The 17364-nt window shown below is 43.9% G+C and overlaps 1 protein-coding gene and 1 pseudogene across 1 annotated transcript; one reads left to right on the top strand and one right to left on the bottom strand.

The window, feature by feature from the left end:
- Positions 1-380: 380 nt before the first annotated feature.
- Positions 381-3214, bottom strand: OTUD1 (OTU deubiquitinase 1). Its single transcript, XM_055806242.1, has 2 exons — positions 2444-3214; positions 381-2400 (listed from the first exon to the last, which is right to left on the bottom strand). Exons 1-2 carry the CDS (start codon positions 2918-2920, stop codon positions 1603-1605), a joined length of 1275 nt encoding a protein of 424 aa, XP_055662217.1. The 5' UTR covers positions 2921-3214; the 3' UTR covers positions 381-1602.
- Positions 3215-14408: 11194 nt separating this feature from the next.
- LOC129784456 (uncharacterized) overlaps positions 14409-17364 on the top strand; it is a 49407-nt pseudogene continuing 46451 nt past the window's right edge.

Raw genomic sequence — 17364 nt, 5'->3', positions numbered from 1 at the left:
CTAGTGAGATTAGGGGTAGTTTTGTAAATACATGCATGCCCACACACATGCAGAGTACTGTTTAACAACTTGCAAGGCATTTCCATCTTGTAAAGGGAGCAAAAAGCTGTATTTCCTTGTGACATTATCTCTATTCTAGTAATAAAAAGAGGGTTGCCGAGGTAGCTCTGGTGACAGCACAAATGTAAAACAAGTTTGGGACTGGCTGCAGAGTGGAGATTCCCAGTTACCAAAGTCACACTTGTGAAGTACCATGCCTCTTCTTCCTGCCCCTTAATTGGGTAAACCAAGGCAGAGAGGCTAAATAAAGGGTCCTGGGAATTCACTCACAGTTCCTCACCACACCAGGAATGCAAAGGGTGGACAAGAAAGCGCACAAATAAAATTATAGACTTTATTCATTCCATTTTAGCTGTGAATAGTCCTATTATACAAATAACAGTATAAATTCCAAAATCACAATATATTACAAAATAAAAAAGTACAAACTGCATTACTTAATAAATATATCTAACAAGTTAATCAGAAAGTAGAAGAGAGAATTTGGATTGGAAACATTTAAATGTTTGACCCAGCAAACCATACAAACCTCAGTTTAAATACTTTTATTCTTTTAAACCACAATGTGGAATACCATTCCTGATTGCTTGATTAGAAAATAACATCAAGTGAATAAAATGTTGTGATCAGATAATGATTCGTTGGTGCAAAACCAGTGCCAAAAAAGAAGCAGGGCTTACACAAAAGACACCATAACCCCAGAAACAAGAACACAAACACTGAGGTGCAGCCAAGGCAATTATTGCCAAAGCAGGAGACTATTATCCAGTCACAACATTCTATTGCAAGTTAATGTTCTGTTATTACAGATAAATAATATAAATGGAGCAGAGGGCGAGCCAACCAGTCAACAAGAGGCCAGTTTACTCAAAACAGTAATTAAATACAGAAGAGTCAATTGCTCCCTGTACTGTTCATGTGTAGCTGCATTCCAACTGGCTCAAAGGACCTGTTCTGTGCTCCAGGCAGAGAAAGCAACTGTTCTGAAAAGCAGTCTGTTCATACTTTGCTGCACTTTTACAAAAACCATTGTTTTAGTTTTGCAAGAAAATACCCACAATGCTTTCATCAAATTAGGGAGGGTCAGTTTGACATCAACTTCACTTTGTAGAAATATAAGGTTTATGGGTAAAAAAAACACAGCCAAAAATAGCTGTTACATCATAAGCCTTATTTACAAAAACTGTTTACAAATGTTTTTGGCTGTACAGCTGAAAGCCAGATACCAATGCAAGATGTAGAAGATGGAGGTAACAGTTTAAAAATATTGTGCAAAAAAATACATTCTTATAGAAAACAGAGCCAGTGGGGAGGGGAGACACATAGATGGAGCATCTGCTTGCAAATAATCCGAGGCTAAGTTTTTACAACAAAATATTACAAACACGTTTGTATCTATCCCCCAAAATCTAGTGTCCTTCTCTGTCTGGGGTGCTGCTGCTGCTGCTTCATTAAGGATTAAGGCATCACCATCACAGCCAGCACACCTTCCGTCTGTCTCAGTCCCTGCAGCAAAACTCCCAGCCTGCAGCCCAGGTGGTCTCACGAGCAGGCATTCTGCTCGATGTACATCTTGGACAAGGACACCGCCATGGACTTAGCCAGCTCCTCATCCCGTCTGCGCTGTACCTGAGTCTGTCTGCACCACGCCTCGTACTCGGGGTTGGGGCACACGCGGTCCAGCACGGCATCATAGTGCCCGTTGCTAAGCCAGCTCAGCCAGATACTGGGCCTTGTGGGGTCCTCGGGCCCCAGGTAGTGAACCATGGTGGAAACGGTGGGGCTCTCAGGCCGGCCGCCCGTGGTGAGGTGGATGTTCACGTTCAGCATCTGCCCCATGGCCAGCAGCTCCGGGTAGCCGGCCCAGGCCCCGTCCTGGGCGGCGCCGATGAGGAACTCTCCCACATCACCCTCGATGATGGGGTTGAAGTGGTCCAGGTGGTCGGCGATGTAGTGCACAGTCTGCTCGCGGAGCTCGCTGTGCAGCCCCTGGTCCCCGTACACCGCCTTGCAGACAGCGCGGTAGAGGCAGTTCCCGTCGGGGATGATGTGGAAGCGGAACCGGCCCTTCTGCCGCAGGTACTTGTCCTGCTTCTCCACCTCGGCCAGGTACAGCGCCAGCTTCTCGCTGCGCTCCGGCCGCCCGCCCGCCTCCCGGCGCTGCTCGGGGCCCGCTCCGTCCTCCTCCTCCGCGGGCGGGGGGCCGGCGGCGGGCAGCGCCTGGCTGCCGCTCCTCTCCGCGGGGCGACAGCCGGGGAGCAGCCCGGTCTGGGTGCCGGCGGCCGCCGCCTGCAGCGCCTGGCAGTGCTCGCTGAGGCGCAGGCTGCGGTTGCTGGGCTCCTCGGCGGGCGGCGGCAGGGCGGCGGCCTCGTCCCCCCCCGGCCTGCCGCATGCTCTCCAGGATGCCCTCCAGCCAGGCGCGGCTGCGCGGCGAGGCCGGCACCAGCTCGGCGGGCGCCTCGGCTCGCTGCACGATGCGGATGGGCACGATCCGCTCCAGCGGTCGCCGCCGGCTGACGGTGACCTGCGCGCAGGAGCTGTACTGCGGGCCGCCCGCCGGCCGGCTGCCGGGGCCCGCGGCGGGGCCGCTCGGCATCACCTCCAGGCAGGAGGAGAAGGCGGGCATGGCGGCGGCGCTGCTGCTGCTGCTTCCCCCTCCGGGAATGAAGCCGTCCTTGGCGGAGCTCTCGGCGGCGGAGCTCGGGCCCGCGGCGTCGGCGGTGCTCGGTGCCTCCGCGGAAGGGGGTCCCGGCGACAGAGAGACCTTGAAGACACCGGCGGCGCTCGGCGAGGCCGCGGCAGCTGCAGCGGCCGTCCCGCCCGCTGGGTAGTGGGTGATCACGGAGCTGTAGAGCTGCATCCTCGGCTCCCCGCGGGCGGCGCTTTATAGGCGGCGCCGTCGGAGCCGGGGCGGGGAGCTGCGGCGGGGGGCCGCGCTGGGGCTGCCGGAGAGGATGAGCCGCCCGGGTAAAAATAAACAAGGGCATCACCCCCCGCCGCCCCGCCCCTCGTCCCGCTGCCGGCCGGGCCCCGCGGCACCGCCAATTCCGGCTGCGCCACCAGCTCCGCGCGGCCCCGCCGCCGCCTGCCCCGGCCCGGCCCCCCCGCGGGCCCGCGCGGCGCGCCGCTCAGGCCTTTCTGGAAGCTGCTGGAGGCCGGGCCTGGGGGCGGGGCCGCGCCCGTGTTTACTTCAGGGCCAAGGCACGTTGGAATGCGTGGGAGGGCGGGGTTTGGCTGCGCGCCCCGCCTTCAGGCGGAAGGGGATGTGGCGGGGAGGGGCGGGGCTAGTGGCACCCTAGCGGCGGCTGGGGGGAGGGAGGTGGGAGCGCTGCTCTGTGCCCTGGGGGTCTGGGCCTGAGGGCGTTCTCTCCCCTGTCCCCGGGCAGGGCCGAGCGGTGTGCGGTGGGCTCGGCCCGGGCTGGGCTGGCTTGGCCTGGCCTCGCCTCGCCTCGCCTGGCCTCTCGCGTTGGGGGCCGGCTTCCGTGGTCTGCCTCAGCCCGCTGCCTGGCCGGCGGTGCCGGGGAAGCGGCGCGGGGAGGCTGAGGGAAGCGGGGTCCTCCGCCTGAGGAGCGTTTCGGGGGAAATGCCGGTGTCCCGTGCCGGGCTGGCGGTGCCAAACCTCTAATATGCGGCTGTGAAAGCGTTTGATAACGGGAAGTGGTGTAGAACCTTCAGGGAGGGGAGCGCTGCGTTGGGTGTTCCCGGGGCCGGCCTGGGGCTTGCCACAGAAAGCAGTGAAAGCCGTATCTCGCGACAGTTGGTCAGCCAAGCGGTTTGATTTTTAGACTTGACCATCGAGTACAAATTATTGGGGATGTTCTGCCTGCAGCTGACTGATGCTACGTTGTATCCATGTTATTGCTGAAAAGAAACGATACTTCTGCCTACATATAATCAGTGTTGTGATTCATAATTTGCAGCTGGGGTAGGAATAATATTCATTAGTTTTCTGACAGTCACTGGCACAAGCTGCTATTTGTCCACCTGCCATCCTACTTTGGAAAATGTAGTGCATGCATACATAAGAAGTACATTATAAATAATCATATAATAACAGGAGAGACCAGATTTAAAATATAGGTCTCATAAAGATCATTGTTAATTGGTTTATTAATGCCTGTAGTGTCTTAACATTAAGCCATATCTTTTAGCCTTAGCTGTGTTATAAATAAAGTTGTATCTAACCCTTTGACCATGAATAATGATGTTATCTGTACACACTGGATTTGATTATGTTTTGACAGGCATGCTGACCAAGAAACACCAGTTTACACTATGATTAAATGTTAACACAACCTTTCATTCCTACCAAAATGGAAAAAAAAAGGTATCAACATATGTAATTTCAAAGTGATGTTTTAAAAATTTGCTGGATTCCATCCCACAGTCTCAAAATATCTTCAGAAAAGCTATAGTACTCTGAACAGATTGCAGCACTTTAAAAAACCAACTGAACAAACCCCCTTGATTTTAATATTCCAAAAATTTTCTTTTCCTTGCTTAATTTACGTTAATTAAAAAGACAGAGCTAAGAGACACCTGCAACAGACTGCAACGTCAAAAATAATTGTTTCTTTGGAGCCTTGGTTGTCTTTTGGATCCATGCCCAGGGGTCTATTTCCAGCCTTCAATTGCAGCTGATTCCAGGGCTACCAGCAACACAATACAGAATTTCATTCTTTTTACCCAGAAAACATGTTCCGATCCCTTCAGCTAACTTGCATGTTGAAGATGCTGAAATCCTTCAGGCTAGAAACTGGATATTAATGAGAAAAGTTTTCATGTCTACCTTTTTTATTCTGTATAAAACATGGCTGCTAATTCCATGCATTATTGGGAACCTCTTAATAAAAATTTACAAAGTCAATATATATCCAAAATTATTGCCCTCAAAGCTTAAATGTAAAAGGTGTATCAGATATGAATCAAAGCCCAAATGTCCTGACTTACCTGCTACAGTGAGAAAGTTGGTATCTTTAGAACAAGTGGTGATGGGCATCAGCCAGGAGCATTTCTGGCAGCCTGTAACAGGGGAATAAGGTATTACAACTGCTCTGAAATTACAGAGTGACTCGAGTATTTCAGAATGTTCAGAACTTTGTTTTAAATATAGCTTGTGAGATCAGTCAGTGAGTCTATTTCTGGACTAATCATTGCTTAGAGAGGAATATATATTGATCAAATAGTGGTAAATTGAAATCTTCTTTCCTTGAAATGAAGGCTTGGAGCAGAGGAAAGATTCCTGTCTAGTTTTATTTCTTAGTAAAAACTTGACAAGGTATATTTCCAAGTTAAAATATGTTGTAGTATATTCATCGTTAATGTAAAATCTCTGAAAGTTTGCCCCCTCCTAGGGGGTTTTAAATGTGCTAATAGCTGTTCATTGTGGGTTTGTTCATTGTTATTACAATAAAGATGTACACTACTTCACGCTCACTAGCCCTTCTACCTACTATTTTTTAGTTTTAAAAGGGTATCTCTGTGGTTTTACGTAGTGAATTTCTCTCTCTGCTAGTAAATGCCAGAGCTGACTACAGGATGGTGGGTTCAGAGTCTTAAATAGTCTGGTAAAAGGGGGGTGGGGGAGAGGCAGCTCTTTCTGTTAAGAGAATAGTAAATGAATCCAGCAGACTAAGAGCACTTTGTCATAAGTGAGTGCTGCATTTTGAATACTCAGTACTGCAATTTTCTTTCTTCTAGGATATTATAGCAGCTCCCACTAATGACTGTTCTGCCTCTCCAAAACCATAGGTTATTTGGAACAGTGGTACATTAACAGATGGGCAGCTGTTTAATTCTGATTGTTAGCTATAATGAGGTACAATGCTTGTGGTGCTTCATTTGAGGAAAGAAACAGATTTATTTTGTGCACCCGAATTGCCATCATGTTAGTATTCTGATTCTCTACTATAGCATATTCTGGACAAAACACTTGTTTATCTCTGAACAAAAATCCGAAGAGTATCCTGAAATACATGCTAAATATGCCCAAGTTTTTCATAATGGTAGCAGATATTTTGTTCTTGTATTCTGTTTTCATTTTTAAATAGATACAATGTTTTTCCTATATTTTCAGTTAAAATGCACACAGGAGGATTGCTAATAAGGTTAAAATACAATCAAAATCTGTTACTAGGTAACAAAATCTGTTACTAGGTAACTGAGAGACAACAAACATTTATACCACTGTCTTAGTGTTAATAGTATATTACTATTAACATATTTATTACCTCCCATATGAAGCAGATGGAAAGAGAAGCTCACCCTGGTGTGTTTTACCTGTGGTGTTATTAAATACTGACAATGTAACGTAACCAACATTTTCCGTAAGTGAGCATCCCGAGTTAGTCACACGCACTTGGCCTGGGGGGAATCCAGTCTCTCTGGACAATTAATGACAAAAATCCCATTGAACTGCTGCAGCACAAGCATCTCATGGCGAGTTTTCAGCTTTCGTACTAGGAGTTACCAGAAATCAGCACTAACCTAAAAGGTCATTTTCTTAGATGTCTGCCATCTGGTTTTAACAGCAATGTCCTAAACCATGGCCTACTCCAGAGAGCAATGGACAAGCACTATGAATCCAGTTCTTGTGGAAAAAAAAAAAAATCAAGGAAGAATTTGAATGTCTTCATTGCAAGGGTATCTGTAAAAGCCAGGGGCATGTGCTTGTGCCTTTAGGGCCTTTTGCTACCGGAAGATGGGGGTTTGCTGTTTCCCTGAGCTGCATATAGAGCTGCTGTTGATTCCAGGGAAAAGCTAAACTTTGCCTCAGTGTGGCGCGGATAAAACACAACACATAGATTGATTGGTTCCAGAATATTCCTGCATTTGCCACTTCTGTTACTTTTGCATGCATGTTGTGGCCTCACAGGCAGTAGAGGGGTTTGGAAAGCAAGGAGAACACAGTATAGAGAAGCCTTTCACTGTCTTCCACAGGTTAATGTTCCTGGCTTCTGGTTCACTCATTATAGGTTAATACAGAATAGATCTGGAAACAATCTGTGTAGTAATAAAGCATAAACATCTTCTGTGGTTAAAGTTTCCCCTGACGTGACTGTTATCACTGGTTACACTGCACATTCCAGGAATTGTTTAGATTGTTTAGAAGGCAAACCATGATCAGAGAAACAGCTGTGGAACAACAGTGGTATTCACTGACGTAAAACTAGATGCCTGAGAGTGGAACTACTTTTAACTTTAATGTGTAGTAGATAAATGATTGACATAGAAGGAACAAATTAATTACATCACCAGGAATATTTGTTAGCAAAGAAGGGAGAAGTTAGCTTAAATGATGTATTGAATGACACTGAATAAGCATTTCCACTGCCTTTTTTTTTATGCCAGCATAACAGCGCTTCAGCCAAAGATGTTTCTGGCTGAAGTATTTAATGAATTAATAGATCTTTGTAGATAATTGGAAAATGAAATGTTTAAATTTTATTAATAATTTGAAGTGGTGTATCAAGGACAAAAATAAAAAATAGAAAATAGAAATATGTATCAAGGATCTTCCAATACAGGGAAGAAATACACATAAGCTGGAACTAAAAGGAACTTCCTGTATCATCAGTTTTACTCTCTGTTGCCTGCAGGTGATCACATCATATCATATAATTTCTTTAATAAAATTACCAAGTTATAGATAACTTATTCAGGGTATAGTTCACGAACCTGTAAAGATGTCAGGAGCCAACTGACCTGTCAGCCAACCACCACTGCCAAAAGGAACAATTCTTCCCCACTCCCAGTCTCTTTCTTCTCCTGATGTCAGCTGCTTTGTGATGGCTTAAGTGTTGGTATTAACTAGACTACCTAATTTGTGCAGCTCTGAGTGTACCAGCAACACAAAAAGGAGAGTAAGTGTATCCACACTTACTTCTGAGGTGTGAATATGCTGCATAAAACAAGGGCTGTGTCAGAGAGCTTTGCCTCACATTTTTGTTCTGCAGCTTCTGCTACACTGTCATGTTAAAATCTTATTAAAATCTTACTCGCTGTATGGGTGCACCAGTCATTAGAGATGTAACCCACACTGTGACATCATGTGGCAAGAGTTTGTGGAAAAAGGGCTGCTAGTGATAAATATAGATATTTGCTCATATCTCAAGGTGTCGGGTGGTATCCCACTTGGTAAGTGAGTCTCTAAATGTGAGCAGTGACGCAGGTCAAGTCTCTCATTTCTACTCAGAAGTGTAGACTGCATTTGTGGTGGTCATTGTGCATAGAACCTTAAGGTGCAACCAGGGGAAAAAAAGGGGATCGAAATGCTGTTTCCTCTGAAAAAAACTAGTGGTAATAATGTGCTATAAACAAGTCTTATAATGTATATGACATTTAGAAAGGGTTATCTTCCCTATTTTAATAAACCTTACAAGATATAAAAGTGTTTGTAATGTCTATATTTTGTTATCAGTTATAGGAAATTAAATAGTCACTTTCTCTCCCTTTCATGTTGGTTAATGGCAAATTTAGGGTTGTGGAAAGTAGATATTTTGGCTAATACCAAGAGCAGAAAAGGGTTCGGACGAGGACAGACTGTGAAGGAGGTAGGGAAAGTGGGCAATAAAGAAATACCAGAAGCAGGAAATCACCACTCACAATTACAGGAAATATTATTAATAGATTAATCTTGATAAAAACTGTAAGCATAAAATAACTGTGGTAGAAAAGAAGGTGCAATATTGCCTACTCTTGAAGTGAAAAAATACTCCAGTGAGACAGAAAGTAGCCAGCACTTCTACGTGTGGCCTCACAACAGAAAGGCTTTGGAACAGACTGATTCAATGGGAAGTGTCATCTCCTCTGTTCTCCACAACCTTGCAATGCACACCTTTCCCCACCCTTCTGCCATCAGTAAGCAGTAAAAGGAGGAATCACCACTTCACACAGAGAAGTCAGTGTCACAGAAAACCACATTTCATCATTCATGCTTTGAGAGTCATGGAATAGCACATAATTCCATTAACCAGCTTTGTTGTTCCACTGCTGAGTCCTTCCTGTGAGAAAGGGCTGTGGTTACGTACTACGTAACCAGCTCAGCAAGTCATGTCCTAGCCCTGATGAAATGTAGGGAGACAATTTACCTCACCACAATTAAAAACCTGCTCTGCTTCCATCTGTGTGAGCTAACTGTTAGGGCAAGGTCAGATCACAACTATGTAACTCCACTGTCTAACAAGAAAAAATAATGCAGGTAGAGCCATTAGAGAGCAGAGATGACATCAATTCATCCTGACTGATGTCCTACTCTGTGCAAATAATTAAAATATTTCTAACCTAGTTTTCCACAGCTAAATCTACAATACAGAATTGTTTTTCTGATTTGACATTTTCCAAGTTCTAATACAGCAAGAGATAATTTAAAAGAGCATTTATAACAATGATCCCAAATCTGAAGTAATTTTCACTGGAAGAAGTCAGAAACAGCTACACTACAGTTAGTGGATTTATATCGAAAACTCCAATTAGAACAAAATCTTAACTCAGTTTAGTTAGCCTGAAATACAAAGTAGTGTTCCTGATGCTTTGAGTGAGCATATATAGAAATCTTTAAATCATATTTTAGTAATTAGAGAGTTTCAGTACTCATTCCAGTGTAATCGAAACATTACAATTGTTACAAAGAATCACTAGTTGTGAGAGTTACATTATCTTTACATGGAAATATAAATACTCTTCAAGTTGTGATTTATATGGAAGCACAATTTTATGCAAATTAAGCATTAATTAGTAATTGAGACTCAGAATGCTAACTAGAATCAGGTTACAATATCAGACCAGGGCCCTTCAACTGAACAGAGGTTTTTGTTCATGTCTATCTGAATTTCATAGAAAGTAACTATAGGAAATTTAGTATCCCTCCTCTTGCTGTATGTAAATGAAGTTTCTGACACTGCATAGTCCAAGGCATTACCAAACCAATGAAGATAGGGATTAGAACAGGAAATAAAAGGTGGCAATCGGCGTGGCTAGAGGAGAGACAACTGAAGATAATTTAAAGCAATAGTTGCACTGAAAGAAACTTGCTAGTGGAGTTCTTCAAATACCCATCTTGGGACCGACTTTAGTATTTTCATTAATTACACCAGCACTTAATGCGCTACTGATTTTCACAGTAGCTGAGCAGGATTTTTACAAGAAAGAGGATTTTTGAAGCATCATATGGGAAACTTTTGAAGACTAGAGAAAGAACTGGTTATGTGACTAAATGAAATTCAGCAGTGCAAAATGAAAGAGCATCCACCTGGTGGCAGGTCAGTATTTCTGTTATTAGCAGAATCTCATCTGTGGGAGACCATCAGGACAGGAGAAGGACCCACACATGCTATTCAACTGGAGAACCACTGCAGTTTCTGATATGATGCAGCTTTGAAAAGGACAAAAAGGATCCTAGAACACAGCAGGTGAGAACATATCCAAAATAAATAAGCATCTCTTGTAGAAAGGACTTGTGAGGCTTCATTTGGCATACATATGCATTTCTGGTCAACGTTGCTTAGGGATGTTGAATTTTGGCTGGAACATGAGCAAAGGGGAATTAAAATGATCAGGGCACCGGTGACTGTCTAACAAGAGAAGACTAACTGTTCTTGGCTTGCATTAGCTAAGGAAGGTTGAGAAGGGAACTCTGTAAATACATCACAGATGAAATGCTAGACAGTGAGAAGAGCTTGTTAAGTTAAAGGACAGTGTTGGCCAAAAAGAAATGGATACAAACTGACAATGAATAAATTTAGTCTTGACTCACAGCCTTGGCTTTCAGATATGACATAATTGCAAGTAATTTTATGAAAGGATCCTAGTAACAAAATAGTAGCAGCATTGTGAAATCAGGATGGCCTATGAATGTGAGGACTGTTATAGTTTAATGATAACAGTAGGGCAACAGCTAGTTAAAGACTTTGATCTTAATATGCATTCAAGTCTTGTCCTACTTCTTTGTTCCATGTATCTCTCTTTCCTTGGGTTTTATAATCTGTCATTTTCCCTCCCTGCAAATACAGCTCTCTTCTGAAAATGTGGTTACACTTTTTTCTTCCTCCAAATTGTCCAAGGAATTAATGTAGTTTAAACAAAGAGCAACTCTCTTATGAAGTTTGCAGCTGCTTTATCAGACTTGCAGAAGGATCTATATGCCCAAAGATCTGTTCACTTTTTCCAACAAAGCCAGTGAGAATAAAATAGATACATTGTATTACTCTTAGGTCAACAAACATGGCTCAGATAATGAGGAAAAATAGGAAATGTGTAGGGATATGATTGTCATACTTGTATTGTGACCCACTCTAACTTAGAAAATTGTTTCTCTGAAATACAGGACTAAGAGATTCTGGGTTGTAAGAAGAAACAACTGTTAGTACATGAACCTGGTTACCTTGGAGACCTGGTCAGAAGTTAGTGAGCCAACATTAACTCTTGATGACTTTTGTCAAAGGCGACTGAATGTGTAAAATGATCACAATTAGAATATGAAGCAAAAACCTGAGAGAGCTGGAAAGGAAGAGCCTTATTGTGTGTTGCCCATTCTGTCCTGTCCCTGAAACGGAACATTTCAGGCCAAAGAGATGAAGAGACACATCACAACAGCCACAGAAGCTTTGTTGTTCCATTCCAACTTAATGGACCCTCAGTACTGTGGTTTGATTAAGCAATAAAAGGGTATCTTGTTTTTAAAAGATGTTATGTGCAAATGTAAACATCAGTTCCTTAGTGGTCAAGTTCATCTAAGCTGAATGGGAACCCCTGGTGAGAAGGACATGCTTATGCAGAAGCCCAGTCTCTTCCTTGTGGTTGCTTGTGGTGCCACACTTCCTCGCATGAAAAGCAGAAGCCCTGGCCAGCAAAACAGCGATGCTCCTGGACAGACAGGACACCAGTCAGAGGCAAGTAGGATCTTGTTTTCAAAGATTACAACTAAACTAATTTTGCAGAGTTAAAACCAGTATTCTATCACGACATAAATACTATTCTGTAAGATGTGGCACCCAAACTATTCCAAATCCATTTTCAGCAGCTCCTAACTGAATTAAAAATCATAAAATCCATTTCAGGGAATTTGGTAAATGAAAACTATAAACAAGTAACTTTTTATTATTATCTCAAAAGAATCAATAGCTGGCCTTGCCCAGGCTACACAGTAAAGACATTTCTAAATAAACAAGGTTATTATGACTGCAGTAGGTAATTAGGGTGTGAAGCATGGAGCTACTTAACATAAAGATAGTAGTTAGAATAGTTATGACCAGACTGTAATCAAAAATAAGAAAACAACCGACACAGAATTACATATATCATAAACAAAGTGTTGATTTTTTCAGTGTTTTCTGGTGTTTATAAATAAATGTGAATCTTCTGATCAGATTCTCTAATGCATACAGCTTGCTTCTTTCATATGTATCAAAGCAATATATGGGGTTAAGAAAATGAGTCGTCTTCTGTAATCTGATCCCTACATGTCATAAAAATTTTGATGCAATTTTTTGGCAGTTTTTGCCACATCACACTACAGCCAATGTTCATAAACTTTTTCTCTGTTTCCAATGGCAAATTATACCTTTTCCCAAAACAAAATGCACTCTTCTCTACATTATCATTGTTGGAAGGTGATGTAAAAGACAGGTTTTACAAATGGTGTGTTTATGCCAATTTCTGCCTTTTACTCAATTACCCTTACCATTTTTCTAACCAAAAGAAAATATCTGAAAAGAATACCTGAGTTACAAGTATCAGTTTAAACTATTACTCAGCACATGTGACTTAATAATGAAATCTCCCTTTTTATAGTCGTTTAGGTAATATTTGTGAATGTCTTGATGACTTATCTCCTGCAGTATATCTAACTTCTTAAACTTCTTACCAATTACTTTTCACTAATATAGAGAGATAGCTGTTTTATCCCTTTTTCAGCTTGAGCTCAAGGAAGAAAACAAATCAGGCATTTAATTTTATCTTGGCAGTTTGTATCGCTTTCCTCATTTCTTCTTTGGATGAAATGAGAGAGAGCACCTAAAGCATGCAGAAAAGGTTCAATTAATAAAAATTCTTTCATTCTTGAAAATAAAGGCCCGCTTTTTTCTGTAAGCCACATGAATCCCTGACACTTCTGTGGATTCACAAAAGTTGAAATGGTTTTACCCATGCTAATCACTCCAAATATTGCAAATGGTCTTTTACTCTTTTTGGATAAAGGAAACTGAGTCTGTAACCTGGTTCATAAAAATTATGTATCACATTGAACAGACACAGGTGTCAATCCTAGCAAAATTCAATTCCATTAGAAGCAATCGTCCTGTTTAAAACTCACAACAGTTTGTATTAGATAAGACATTATTTTGCTTCTATATTTATAGAGTTGTGCCGTGTTGATGTGATGTTTGATATTAAATGCTTGCCATCTATCTAGCTGGAAGCTGAGTTCAAGCAACACTGAAGTGATTTTTAGTGTAAATGCTAATAACTATTGAGCTGAAAGAGCACTACACATCAAGTAGCGTATTCAAAGACAGAATCATAACTTTACAGGTTTTCCAGCTAGTTCAGACTCTCTGATGGACTTCTATCAAGGGGCAGTTATAAGAAAATTATGCTTAGCTTTTGGATATCACCCTGTTGCCTCCTAACCATGTGAAAACTGGAATGTCAAAGCCTAAGTTTGTTATTACAATGAAAGCAAACATGCCTGCCACTCATAATGGCTTATACTTATGTCTGACATCACCTTCTTCTGGCCTGCAGTCATCAACTTGCCTCAGATCTCTTCTTCTACCTCCAGCACCTAAAATGCTATTCTGTGTTTCCTCCACATTCTTCTTAATTCTCGTGTAGCTTCAACAGCCCATCTGAACTCCTCACTTCTGTTTTCAAACAGACTGGATAAGGGAGAGGTGGATGAAGGTCAGGATGGTCAATGTGTGGTGGGAATCATTGCATTTGGGTGCCTCGTTCTATGCAATATTCTCTGAAACATGCCATAGTGTGGGGAAAACCTTTCTTGCACTCACAATTTACCTGGAGCCCACGAACCCTCCTCAGATAATTAACCTCCAGTGAGTACCTAACCACAGGCATTTTCAACTTATCAGCACTTCTAGCCTTAATAGGCTTGAGTTAGCCGGATGCTTGTAACAGTGAGGAAGTTGGCTGGAGGTGGGGAAGGGGTTACTGTAGTAGATTAATGCGCGTTGCACGAGAAAAGCATTGAGAAGTGAGTGAGATTCTTTGTGGAGTAACAGCTGCCTGGCAGCACATAGCAATCTGTGAAAAGCGTTCTGCCTGCCGGCCCCTGGGACGCTGCAGTCTGCTCCCCAAGGGCAAGTTTCCGAGGCTGAACCGGACAGCGGGGCATGCCCCCGGGGCGGGCGGCCTCTCAGCAACTGCTGCCGGCAGCAGCGCCGCTGCGGGCCGCGGAAGAGCGGGGCCTGGCGGCGGGGCCGGCGGCGGTTCCGTCCCGCGGGCAGGCAGTGGCGGGAAGGCTGAGGCACCGCCCCCGCCGGAGAAGGCGCGGCGTGGCGGGCGGTACCGCACCCCGGCCCCGGCGTCACGCGTCACTTCCTGTCGCCGCGGCCGGAAGTGTCGCCTCTCGCTGCTCCGGCCGGCGCCGCGTGCAGGGCTTGCGCGTTGCCATGGCTGCGCGGGCGGTGTCCCGCCGCGGCGGAGGGCGGGCCCGGCCGGCCGTGAGCGTCCCGCCAGGGAGGGCTGCCGGCCCGCGGCCCCGGGCCTCCCGCCTGGCCCCGCAGGCGCTGGAGCTGCTGGCGCTGCCTGGAGGAGCCGGAGCCCGAGCGCCGGTGAGGGGCGGTGGCGGGGCGCTGAGGTGCGGCGGGCGGGGGGCTCGGGGCCCGGGGCCTGGCCCGGCGTCCCGCGGCGCCGCAGGCACCCCTCGGCGGAGGCGGGTTGCTGTCAGAGCCCGGGCTGGTATGGGCACGGTTGCTTTCTGTGGAGACCCCGCCTGGCTGTACAACTGCAGGAGGGTGAAACTGCAGTTTTACAGCTGGAGGACGGTTCCCGATCGGTCTCGGGTGATACCAGGCGTCGTTAACGGCCCCGTTTCACGGGTCTTTCGAGCATGAAACCGAACGCACCTAAATTTTGCTCTTGGTAATGCTCCTGGAGCGATTATATGACACGGAAGCCTCAGACACAACTTACACGACCAATGTGATCAAGTTAGTGCCACTTTATTAAGGGATGCACAGCAGTTTATACACTAGCACAAAGCACACACATTGCTTCTAGATTGCTAATAGGCTAAAGCTGCTTGTCTATTCACTCTCCTGCACTTATGATTGGTCACAGTGTGGTATCCATGCTCCTCGCCTACATTCTATTTTCTTATTTTTCAGTCCAACTCCTTTATCTCTTTCCCATGTATGCTCTTCCTTAATAGTCCAACTTTCTTATCTCTCTGCCAGTACACAGTTTCTTTGTCTCTCTTGGCCTTGCATATGTCCTTCGCAACAGCTGCAGCCTACTGTTACAATGAGGCCACTCGGTCTGGATTGCTCATAATATGTCCGTTGTCTTCCAGCCACTCCACAATTATACATGCAACTTTCACCTAAATACCTGTCTTACCTATTTAACAACATTCGCTGTATTTTGCTGCTGTTCCAGAGACTGACAAGAGCAAGGCTTTATCTTGTATACACTTCTCTCTTCTGTGTTGGAAGAATCTACTTGTACTTTTGATTGTAAGTAATCTATTTGTGCACTAAATTAAGGTTAACATAGCCCATGGTAATTCAGAGTTGGTTGTGCTGTGCGTCTTAGAGGGCAGCGTTACAGCTGGGATCACAACTGCGTCAGTGAGGAGTTTCACACACAGAATCATGGAATAGTTTGGGTTGGAAGGATCCTTAAAGGTCACCAACCCCACTGTGTCAAGCAGGGACATCTTCAACTAGATCAGGTTGCTCAGAGCCCCGTCCAAGCTGGCTTGAATGTTTCCAGGGATGGGGCATCTACCACCTCTCTGGGCAACCTGTTCCAGTGTTCCACCTTCTTTGTAAAGAATATCTTCCTTATATCTGGTCTAAATCTGCCTTATTTTATTTTAAAACCATTGCCCCTCGTTCTATTGCAACAGGCCCTATTAAGAAGTCTGTTCCCATCTTTCTTACAAGCCCCCTTTAAAGTACTGAAAGGATGCAATAAAGTCTCCCCAGAGCCTTCTCCTCCAGGCTGCACAACCCCAGCTCTATTGGCCTTTCTTTGGAGCAGCTCCGACTGAATGCTATTAAAATTTTAAACTTCTTTGCCCAGTTAGGATGACCTGTTTATTAGGTAGACTGGGGCAAGAATTTTCTGATGCCATCCATTTCTAACAGAAAAGAATTTTGACAAAGTAAAAATGTGCTTTTAGTGATTCAATGTTCTGATTTTTTATTAAAAATGTAACAATGTTGAGTGTCTTTTAGACTATGTTAATAGTATCCAAATAGTCAGTGAGACAGAAAACCCAGCTCCTAACCAAATCTAGAACTCCTGGACTGATATATTTCTGTGCAGAACGCTGGAAGTAATCTATTTACTGACAAAAGACATTCTTTTCTTTAGTGTTTTCTTTTATCTTCTTTAGTTTCTTAACTTTTGTTATTTGAATAAAAAAACTTGTCTTCATGAAACAAACAGGAACAAGTGTTTATTACATGCTTTTAAACTCCCATCTATCTTTAAAAAGTCAGACAAGTAAAATGATTAAAAAATAGATAGGCACTTTGCCTCTGAATTTCCATAATTACAGAAGATTGATTAACTTGATTAATGCAAGTACTGTAATATTGCAAGTGTTTATTTCAATTCTGTCAGGATTTGTAGACCGCATTTCAGATTACTTAAAAATAGGGCATTACAGCACAGATCATGCTATGCAACTAGATTTCGAAGAAATAGCAGAATTAAAGGAGCTAGCTATTGTTATACAAGCTTTAATCGAGGTAAATTAGAAAAGTATCATAACAGAGTCTTCCTCAAGCTGTAGAACATGTGCTTTTGTCGCTGTCATGTCTGTTTTGTGTAATTCTTAAGGGATCTGTTTTGGCTTTTCTTCTGTCTTCATATACCTATTTCAACTAAATTATATAATTTCTGTTTTCAAAATAGAATAATGTACAACTATTGATAGATGAATTAGAGACTGGATTACTTGGCTATCTGAATCAGAGAAAATTACGTAGAGATTAACATTGTTTAATGTACAAAAAATAATAAGTGAAAATTCCGAGGGTTTAAACCTATCTAATAGTGGCTAAGAGTCTGGAAATAAATCTGGGCCTGTCAGTTCCATTGATACTTACCTGATAT

The sequence above is a fragment of the Falco peregrinus genome, chromosome 5 (assembly GCF_023634155.1).
Source record: "Falco peregrinus isolate bFalPer1 chromosome 5, bFalPer1.pri, whole genome shotgun sequence".
In the NCBI taxonomy this organism is placed as follows: domain Eukaryota; kingdom Metazoa; phylum Chordata; class Aves; order Falconiformes; family Falconidae; genus Falco; species Falco peregrinus.
This window is presented reverse-complemented; position numbering and strand designations above follow the sequence as displayed.